Source organism: Orycteropus afer, unplaced genomic scaffold, assembly GCF_000298275.1.
Source record: "Orycteropus afer afer isolate SDZICR_OR568_19922 unplaced genomic scaffold, OryAfe1.0 scaffold00007, whole genome shotgun sequence".
Taxonomy (NCBI): Eukaryota; Metazoa; Chordata; class Mammalia; order Tubulidentata; family Orycteropodidae; genus Orycteropus; species Orycteropus afer.
In genome coordinates this window covers 18,405,635-18,416,553 of record NW_006921594.1, presented here as the reverse complement: position 1 = coordinate 18,416,553, position 10,919 = coordinate 18,405,635, and the positions used below count along the sequence as shown (strand labels likewise).

The 10,919-nt window shown below is 37.9% G+C and overlaps 1 protein-coding gene across 1 annotated transcript in view; it reads right to left on the bottom strand.

Moving 5' to 3' along the window:
- CCDC146 (coiled-coil domain containing 146) overlaps positions 1-10,919 on the bottom strand; it is a 155,985-nt gene that overhangs the window by 14,211 nt on the left and 130,855 nt on the right. Inside the window, exons 9-14 of the mRNA XM_007944658.1 lie at positions 8,067-8,159; positions 7,289-7,459; positions 4,572-4,660; positions 4,309-4,473; positions 2,780-3,004; positions 812-1,040 (exon numbers count right to left, since the gene is read on the bottom strand). Coding sequence (XP_007942849.1) covers positions 812-1,040; positions 2,780-3,004; positions 4,309-4,473; positions 4,572-4,660; positions 7,289-7,459; positions 8,067-8,159 — 972 coding nt within the window. The remainder of the gene's footprint in view (positions 1-811; positions 1,041-2,779; positions 3,005-4,308; positions 4,474-4,571; positions 4,661-7,288; positions 7,460-8,066; positions 8,160-10,919) is intronic.

Below are 10,919 nucleotides of genomic sequence, written 5' to 3'. Positions count from 1 at the left end.
ATATATATATATATATATATATATATATATATATATACACACACACACATACATATTTGCTGTATTTATTATTATCAATATTTAATGTTCTTTTTTCTTAATTACGAAATTAAATAAAAACATGGTGCTTGCTTATCAAAGTGGTGTCTTGATTGATTTTATTTCCTCACGGGCCAGTGAGGAAATGTTTACTTTTTCTATACAAAGTAGTGTTCTTATGTCCTAAGAGTTCATGTGACTTCGAAGAGTCTTAAAATGGAGCTATTATTACAGGCACTAGGAAAATGTGATTCATAATGATCCTTGGATTAGACTGTTGGACAATGACAAACTGTTTTAAATAATTTCTTGGAAAAAAAAAAATGCAAACCTTAAGAGATTTCAGAAAATGATGCAGAAAAGGCGGGGGAGTCTTTGGGCAAAAAGCCAACACTGTAACTGTGACAAATAACAGGATATGACAGGGATCCAGTGCTATAGGGCAGAGTGCACAATGGCCTGCCTGAAGCTAGAAATTCACATGGTGTTCTGTAAGGGCAAATGTGATTAGTGCCAAATCCAAACCAAAACCAAACGCACTGCTGTGGAGTCGAATCCTACTCATAGCGACCTCTCCTTGGGTTTCCGAGGTGATATCACTATGGAAATAGATTGCCTAAGTGCAAGTTGAAGACTGATGGAACATTTTCTATTCAACTGTTCCTAAGCTTAGAATTAACTCTGCGGAACAAAATTTATAAAACTTACAAACTAACAAATTAAAAACTAGCAAATGGTCCCAGGGAGTGTCTTACATATACCCTCTTCCCACCTGTATCTGGAGCACGGCCAGGTCAGCATCCAGGGACCTCTTGGATGGCAGTAATTTTTCCGTCACATGAATCTGTCTTTGCTTCTCAGCAATGTTCAGTTTCAGGAATCGGATTTTTTCTTCCAGAATATGTATTTCAATTTCTCCATTTAGTTTCATTTTCTCTTGGATATTTATTTTTTCATAAAAAATGCACAGTTCTTCCTCCCGCTCTATCAGCTGAGCACCACTAAAGTTAATATAAAGGCAGACACTAAATGGGTTTAGAGGCCAGTGCTTTACAAGTCACTGTAGTCCCTTCTGCTTTGGGCACACAATACACATCCAGATTGCATCATTCCAAAAGACAATAGATGTTTACGGGGGGCTTTCTAGTGAAACCACAAACTTTGAATTTTGGGGCAATAAGAGAAGGGAAGGTTGTTTAGTATCTCAACTTAGAAGCAGACCATGTGCTTGGCTGGTCTCAACAACTGCAAGTCTCAAAAGTTTCCCTAGGGTGAGAAAGAATGCTATTCCCAATGTATGAACCAAGTGCTTCCATGGTCTGATTTTCCACCGATCCTTTTCTTGGGCCAGACTTGCCAACCAAGGCATCACCCAAGCCAGAGGCATGTAGGCAGGGGGCCAGGGAATGTGATTCTGCAGCAATTCTGCTCTATATTACTTACTGGGCCCAATGTTTTCAAAAGTTGAGTATTTCTGATACTGATTTCCCATAAACAGGCAATTCTCTCCTCTGCCATCATGCCAGAGGAAAAGCCTCCTTGAGAACAGAGTATGGGGAGGAAACAAAGTGAGAAGTCTAAGTGCAGCAGTTCTGGTTTGCATGACTGCTTATGCCCATAGACCTGACTGGGGCTTGGGAGCGCACTGCACTGCCTGCTTGAACATTTTGATTTGTGCCAGGAGCCAAGTAAGAGAATATTTTTCCCCAGAGAAAACACCAACCAGCCCTTTGAAAGTGTGCTATTCTATAAATGACCCTAAAGTCTTCCACCTTTAATTGCTTCTGTTTTTCTCTGTCCTCCCTCAAAACGTGTGCATAGCGTAATCTTAGCTCTGTATTTTGTCTCATTTCCCTTTCATTGACTCTTCTCTGATCAAGACGTCCTGACAACAGAGAGTAGGAGCAATGTTTTACTACTTTTTGTACTCTTAGTGTCTAGCATCCCACTGCCTTACACAGAAGAGCACACAGTCAATGTTGGATGGAAAATCTGATACCAGATATAATTACTACAAGATTCTACAATCTCACATTCCAGATTTCTCAGAGCACAAGCAACTTGGGGAAACTGCTAAAATATTAATTAATTGCAGCCTGGAAGAAATAACACTACTCTTAAAGGTTTTATCTACTGACTGAGAAAATGAACTAGAAGAAAAGCTTAATAAATATCATAAGAAGACCAAACTTGCCACAAAATGGATAGAAGATCCAAAGAATTACTTATGTCAATCACACCGAAGGAATTTGGTGGTATCACAGGCATCCTGAAAAGCAGCCAAGGCGAGGCCTTTGATCTTCAAGTGAGCAACTTCTCAAACCCCTTTTCTGCCCCTCCCTCTTAATACAAAACACCAAACCAGCTGCCATTGAGTCGGTTCTGACTCATAGCAACCATACAGGACAGAGTAAAATTGCCCTATTGGGTTTCCAAGGCTTTAATCTTTATGGAAGTAGGCTGCCACGTCTTTCTCCCATGAAGCAGCTGGTGGGTTTGAATTGCCGTCCTTTGGGTTGGCAGTTGAGTGCTCTAACCACTGTGCGAACATGGCTCCTTCCCCTCCCTCTTACTAAAGCAATATTTCTTATTTTCAGGCATAAAACACATCTCCCCCAAAAGGCTAATGAAAATGGAATGTCAAATTTAGTACGCTACCCACTGTCAAGTCCAGGTAGAAAGAGGGGCAACATTTCTGCATTGGATATCTGGCTGCCTAGTCTTCACACTAGGTTTTTACCATTCATTACGATGCTGAACGGCTTTTTCGTATCTTTTGCGAAGCTGCACCATCTCCTCTTCAATCATTGTGATCATATTGGCAAGCCTGTCAATGTTACTTAACTGGGCTTCCTTCTTCTCTTTCATTTCCTGAAGTTTTGCGACAATTTTGCACACGTCGTTTTGCATGCTCTGCCGGATGGTAACATTGTTCGAATGCTTCAGCATGCAATTTTGCAGCTTTCTTTAAAAATAATGCGACAATGGGTAAGATGATGCTTTGTCTTTCTTTAAAAGCAATGAGTGTTTCTGAAATGCAAACAGTGTCAAAGCAGTTCTTGCTCTAGTGTTTCCCTTAAAATTACTTGTCAGGAATTTTTGTAATCTTTCCAGGTCTCAGATCCGCCCTCCATCTGGATTAGGACAGCTGTCCTTTTGTGCCCAAGCACCGGCCACCTCCCTATATCAAAGAAGAGGCTGTGGTCATTTATAAACTGCTGTGTTGTCTACAGGGGACTATGCTCTCTTGAGGGCAGAGATAGGGGACCTAAAGGTAGTACCTGGCTCAACTTAGGGTTAAAATAAGTGCCAAGTGTCAAATGAATGCAAGGACTCTATAAATCATAGTTTACTTTCATGTGGAATAAGAACTTGATTAGGAAATTAGATTTTCCTTTTCATACCAATCTCCTCTCCCCTACTCATGAGAGGCCATTTTGTGGTATCTTTATTAAAAGAAACAGGGCAGTAATAATGACCACCAGAAGAAGTGCAGGCTGTGTAGACTTAGTAGACCAGGAACTAAACATAAGTGAAAGAGTCCAGCAGATCTTGGCATGCAGTAAATAGTATTTTAAAAGGAACCATTTGCCAGACACTCTTATAAGTGCTTTTACATGGATTAACTCATATAATAACCAAAAAAATCCTATGAAATAAGGATTATTTTACAGACAAAGAAATTGAGTCCAGAGACATAAGGTCACCTGCCCAAGGTCATACAGCTAGGAAGTGGCAGGGCTGGGATTTGCATTCAGAAAGCTACCTCTTTTAGCCACTGTGCTACAATGTCTTCCACAAAAACGTTGTTTGTTGTTGTTATATGCTGTCGAGTCATACCCGACTTTTTCCGAGGCATTAGATACTTCAAATCTATTCATTTGAATACTGTGGATGCTGGCTAATAAAACATAGATTGTCTTCTAACTTCAAATGCAAATCATCAAATGTGTGCTGTTTAGTTGGGCAAGTGAAAATCATCATAATGATCATAGTTACATACACCGTATGTTAGTTTTCATTCACCTAAAAAATACATAGCTCCCAAACAGTAGAAGCATAAGGAATTGTTTTCAGATGCTTAGATTATCACCTATAAAGCAAGGTGGTTGAATAATGGCTTTTCCAGATTTCTAAAAGACTATTACTATTTACTATTTTTTTTTATTCCTAGGATATGTTGTTGTTGTTGTTATGTGCTGTCAAGTGATATACTTCTGATGAATCAGAAGACATGCTTTTGAAAAGGACAATAGTTACAACACTCACCTTTCTTGAGTAACTGCACTATTCCTTAAAATTTCCAGTTCATTTAATGACATTTTGTGCCTCTCTTTAATTTCATTTACTTTCTGGTGAGCTTTGTGAAGTAAATTAACAAATTTGTTTCTTTCATTTCGAATACTGTCATACAGTTTAGCAAACTCTCTGAGTCTGTAAAAATACAATGTGTTTTTGGAACTTTTAAATCCAAGGTTTTTTTTTTTTTTTTCCTTTCACAAAAATAGATTAATCATTAAGTAATTTTTTACCTTCGATGGATTTCACGTTTTTTCTTCTTGTATATCCTGATTTCAAGATCCTTTGCTTTGATTTCCTTAGTAACGTTGGTATATTTTTGCTGAAATGTAAAAATTATGTGTGAAAGAGAGATAAAAACCAACAACAGATGAGTACCCCAAGCCCACACCTTCCGCCTCTCTGTCTGTTCAGGAACATTCTGTCTTGGCCTGTTGAGTTGTGCAGATCAGGTTGAGGGGTGAGGGAGAAATCTGAAAGTTGCTTGGCCAGCGGAATTGATTCACACTGAATAGATCTAAGGGCTCTTTAACAGGAAGAAAAGAGAAGAGCCTGCACAAGTTAGGTCAAGGAAAATGTTGGGAAACTTTTGGGAGAGAGGAAGAGTGATTGTGGAAAGCACAGCTTTCTGGATGAATTCTGGGAGAGTGTGGAGCTTGTGGAAAATAGACAAGGGAAGAGGAATTGTAACAAGTTTTGATAAATGCTATGAATTGAAACCTCTGTGATATTTTCTGAGAGACTTGAGTAATGATTTTGAAGTGCTTTCTCATTATGTTGTATTTGGTCATGTTTTCCTACACAGTGAAGTACCACACTGAGACCAGCCATCAGGAGGTGTTACACAGATTATACACGATTATTTGACAAGACAGTGATTATACTTCTGAAGTCCTAGGAATATACCCAGTGCAAGATACAATAATTATGTTCTCCAAGTTGAAAGACATTAGGTCTTTTATCTCAGATATGAAACTTTTTGAAAGATTAAGTATCTGCTGATAGAAACCAAAAGGAAAAAGTTGCTGTCAGCTTTTCTTCTAAGATGTGAAAGCAAAACTCTATTGTCACGAGTGATCCAAAAGAAACTAGCCATCAGAGCAATTTCACTTTATGTTGTTCTCAGTGAAAACAGGAATCAGAGAAGAAGCTAATATTAATAAAGTAACTGTATGCATAAAGAATTAAGCACGTGAGAAAATATAGTGTCATCTATCCCATCTTGGGAGTGATAGAAATATTGTTTTTTTTCCTTCCATCATTTGTCTTCCTTCAGGGATGTAGATGAGTTGCAAAAATAAAATGTAAGATTGACCATCTTCTGGAAAATACATCTAATTATAGTTAATGTTTGACTAATTCTTAATACTAAGGATACTTCATTTCAGGAAGAACCAAAATTTTCCCTTTATTGATTTTTTTTTATTGAATTTCTTTCAAGAGGAAGAACTGTCTTGGGTTTTTATATACATTAGCCGAGGTTTGGTCTACATAAATTAGTCACAGATATCCCATGTGTTAACTTTTGAAATTACTTAAAAATTATCTAATTCATAAAACTAATCAATGTTCCTTGTAACAAATAAATACACCTCTAGAGTGTCTTAAATTTCTAAAGAGAGAAAAAGAGGATATTTCTAATTAGGAAAGACTCATGTGAGTGGACTCTTCCCAGCCAATACCAGGCTGTAACGAAAACACTTTACTGGAGCAGGCCCATCCCGGATCCTGACCTTGATGATGACAGTCTCCACTTACTCTGCTCTCTCACCTCCTTGTTTAGACCCTGCCCTTCCTCCCTCAGCTATTCTGATTCTTTAGGTTGTCTTGTTTTCCTCTGTTCCTCTCTGAGCACTGTCTTTCCTTTCTTTTCTTTATTGAAACTCAACAATCCCATGAAGTCTTTTTGGCCTGCTATAGCCTTCATGATAGAGTCCAGACTGTTGTATCCCATGGAATATGTGGGCTTCCCTGCTTTCTGGACTCAGTATTTGATATCCCTTCTCCCCACGTTCCCATGCACCACCCATGCTGAACTTTTAGTTTCTCAAATGTTTTCAGGGAATGACAATAAAAGAGCTAAATGAGAATTTGAAGAGTTTGCTGTGAGGTCTTTATAAAACCTTTATTCTCACTGTTCACTAATGCTTTGGTGTAAATTCTTTCTGGAGAATGAAAAGAAATGCTGCCCCCATATAAATACTTGTCCCAAAGAGAAAAAAAGATGGCTCTTAGAAACAGTCAACCTCTGATTCACATGATAAATTATTATTGTCTATTTTAGTAATATGTAATATTTTAGTAATATCCTCAAAATAGGAAATATTCATTTTTAACAAGGAACTTCTCGGCATAATCTTTATATGAGATAAATGATTCAAATGTTAGAATTTTAGCTAGCATGACAGGAGCTCCCCCCCACCACCTTGTTATATTTTGTTTTGGTTTTTGGGTGCTTCAGTAGGTCTGTTCTGTCATCTTATCAGGACCCTAGAAGAGTCATGGGTTGAAGCAGCAACTAAGAGTGTAATGGTGTTTGTAAATAATACTGGCTTAACAAATTTGGAAGGGAGAGCCATCAAATGCTACCATTCTTGAGTGGTTTCTGGGGAAATCATCGTGGAATCTGAGATTGTGGTGAATTATAGATGATTTCTCTGGCCTGTGTAGCTGCCAGCCCTGTCCATGGAAGTACTTGCTTTATTCTTATTGAAATTACCATCTGTTCAAATCTTCTGCTCATTCTCATTGATCAGTCCTTTCTCCCTCTAGATTGTTGATTTGCTATTAGACTACTTTCAGTGTATGATTGAGTCCTGTTTAGGGAAGACTTACAGTTACTGCAACTGAAGGAGACTTCTGATTGTAACTTTCCCGTGAATATTGCATTATAAACGAGGCTACCCTAAACTCTTGTAGCAATAATGAATGGTTACACAACTGCAGTTACCTGCGCTTTCAGGAAATCCTTGGACTTTTGCTCTCTTTCATCAACTTTGATTTGAGTCACTCGAACAAGGTTGAACACCAGATCACGCATGTTTTCCTGATCTTTTAAAAGCCTGTTTTCTTCTGCAAGTTGCTGTTCTACTAACTTAGACTCAGCTTCTGATAAGATTTTCTTTTGAAAAATACGAAATAATAATTATTATTTATTTGTCTGAATGAACACAATAAGACCAGCATCTTAGACTATCTTTATTTTCTGTGTAGAATGTATTTTATTACAACATAAAACAAAGAAATAGCCCCTGCCTGAGCTCCAAGTTGCTTTTTTTTTTTAAAAAAAAAAAAAAAAGAAGGAATGTACTAATAGTGGGTTAACATGATTGAAATTTTTCTTGTTTGGGTTGTATTTTCAAGTACTTTAAGAAAAAGATGAGACATAAAAGCATGTTTCAAAATATTTTGAAAGTGGCTTGAATAAACAAAAATTGAAAAACTAGATAGTGAAATAAAACATTTGTTATTGACTTTAATGTAATTAATAGTTGTTTTATTTTAAACTCACTTAGTATGCATAATTTTTGCTGACTGAAATAAATGTAATGTGGGGTTGGAGAGGGTTTTTAGGTGAAGAAATAGACTCACATCAAATAGGGTCATACTCCCTTTGATGAGTCTCCTATTGATGAAGTTCCATGGAGCACAGTTAAATTAAAAAAATAAAAAACGCAACAGCTTCATATTAACCATTCTTAGAAGCTTAAACGAGAATTGATATTAACCTGTTGGGCCAAATTCCTCTTAGCTACTTCCACTTCCTTGTGGAGCTCCCTCCTTCTGTCAGATGTAGTATCCTCTTTAGGGAAAGCTTCCATCTGCAAATCAAAAATTAAAGCAGACATTTGTACAAGAAAGAAGCTTTCAATGCCATGTAGCAAGTCCACCAACTACGTTATGAAAACAGTGGGCAAATCCTGATTCTCTCTTCTAGAAATTGCCTATTATGCTAAATATTCTTTATAAAATCTTGGCAAACTAAAATAGGAGGAACGGCCAAAAAATCTATACATATATACACATATTACCATCTGTATATACTCGTATTTTCCACTCATTTTGAAATAATATAAATCTTACAAATAATAGCTAACACTCATTGAGCACTGACTATGTACCAGGCTTGGTTTTAAGTGCTTACATGTATGACTCATTTAATCCTCATAATAACCCCATTTATATCTTTAATTGTACAGATAAGGAGAATGAAGCATAGACATTTAAACAACTTGCTGCAGTGGTGCAGGTGCAAACCCAGGCAGTTAGGCTAGAGCTCATGATATTTTTTTTGTGTGTGTGATTTGGGTGAAAGTTTACAGAGTAAATTCATTTACCATACAGCAGCTCACATACACTTTGTCTCAAGACATTGACTACAATTTACCACAATGCAACAGCTCCCCTCCCACTTCCTCCCCATAGTACCTCTTCCCTGTGTCCTTCCCTCTATGAGCTCCTGCCCTCTGAGCTGTGTCCCTGTGCATACACAGCCCTTCTATTCTCCCATGATTGATCTCTCCAAGGAGTGTATCTACCTAATGTAAATGTTCAGCTCATATGCCTATCTTTTGTTTGGCTGGAAGCCACAAGAGTGGGTTCAATTCCAGACCTGAAGGGCAGCTAGGGGCCATAGTCTCAGTAGTTCCATCAGGCTCTATCAGAGCAGCAAACCTGCCCCCCCCCTTTTTAAAATGATTTTGAGTTTTGTTCCACACTGTTCTCCCACTCTATCCAGGATCTCCTATATAGATCCCTCTCTGAGTGGTTGACAGTGGTAGCCAGGCACCATCTAGTTCTTCTGGTCTCTGAGTCATATAGGCTAAGGATCACATGGTGTACAAGTCACCTGAACCAATTGTTTCAATGAATCTTTGGTTTTCTTCTTTCTTCTTTGCTCTGGATCAGGAGAGACCAATCATTGCATCTAGATGGTCACTTGCAAGCTTTTAAGATCCCAGTTGTAGAGCTCATGATTTTAACACAGCATTACACTGCCTCTCTAACTCAAGACTAAGCACTTTGGAAATGTGACTTTTCCAATGGCAGTTATTATACTTACAACATATGAGTTCATTTATGAAATCCTATAGACTAAAGAAAAAAATAGAAGCTATTAATAGCAGTGGGAATAGTTGGCTAATTTTATGTAGTAGGCTTGGTGAGTAGCTGGAACATTTGGAACACAAAAGAACAGCCTCAATATTTTTTTGGTGATGACTGAAGTTTCACTATTACATTTCTGCTATATTGGCTATGATTTTGTCTTCTGTTACAGTACATCAGGGAGAGGGCAACATCTTATTATATCAGGTTTTGTTGCCTTGTCAAGAATGAGCTTGCCAAAAAAAACTGGATATCCACCTGCAGAAAAATGAAACGTGATCCATACCTCACCTCGTACACAAAAACAAACTCAAGCTGGATCAAAGACTTAAATGTAAAACCCAAAACTATAAAATTCATCAAAGATAAAATAGGGGCAAATCTGGGAGCCCTAATTTATGGCATAAATAGACTACCAAGCATAACTCAGAATGTGCAGGAGGTAGAAGAGAAGCTAGATGACTGGGACCTTTTAAAAATTAAGTTCTTATGTGCATTGAAAGACTTCGTCAAAAGGGTAAAAAGAGAGCCTACAGGTTGGGAGAAAATATTTGCCTATGACATATCTGATAAAGGACTTATCTCTAAAATCTATAGAAAACTTCAACATCTCAACACCAAAAAGACAAATAACCCAATTCACAAATGGACAAAAGATTTGAGCAGACACTTCACCAAAGAAGATATACTGGCTGACAACAAACACATGAGAAATTGCTCACAATCATTAATCATTAAAGAGATGCAAATCAAAACAACAATGAGATATCATCTCACCCTAGCAATAATAGCAAAGTTCAACAGGTCAGAAAATAACAAATGCTGGCGAGGTTGCAGAGAGATTGGATCTCTTGTGTACTGCTGGTGGGATTGTAAAATGGTACAACCATTGTGGCAAATGGTATGGCATTTCCTTAAAAAAACTGAAAATAGAAGTGCCATTTGACCCAGCATTCCATTACTAGGAATATATCCTAAAGAGGTGAAAGATAGCGCATAGACATATGTACACCTATGTTCATTGCAGCACAATTCACCATAGCAAAGAGATGGAAACAACCTAAATGCCCATCAGCAGATGAGTGGATAACCAAATTATGGTACATGCACACAATGGAATATGCTACATTAAAGAACCATGAGGGATACGCAAGTCATCTTACAACATGGATGAGCCAGGAGGACATTTCGCTGAGTGAAATAAGTCAATCACAGAAAGACAAGTACTGTATGAGCCCATTACTGTAAAAAGACACAGAAGGGTTTGCTTAGGAAGGGAACTCACTTTGTAGGTTATTGGGGTGGGGAGGGAAGAGGAAGGATTAATTTCAGGTTAGTTGGGGCCTACACGCTGACGTGGGTAAGGGGCGGGATATATGGAAAGGGTTTGTGACCACCACAATAACATTAGGAAATGGGAGGACACTGAATTGTGCACATAAGAGATAGATGACAGATGCTAATACGAACCAATG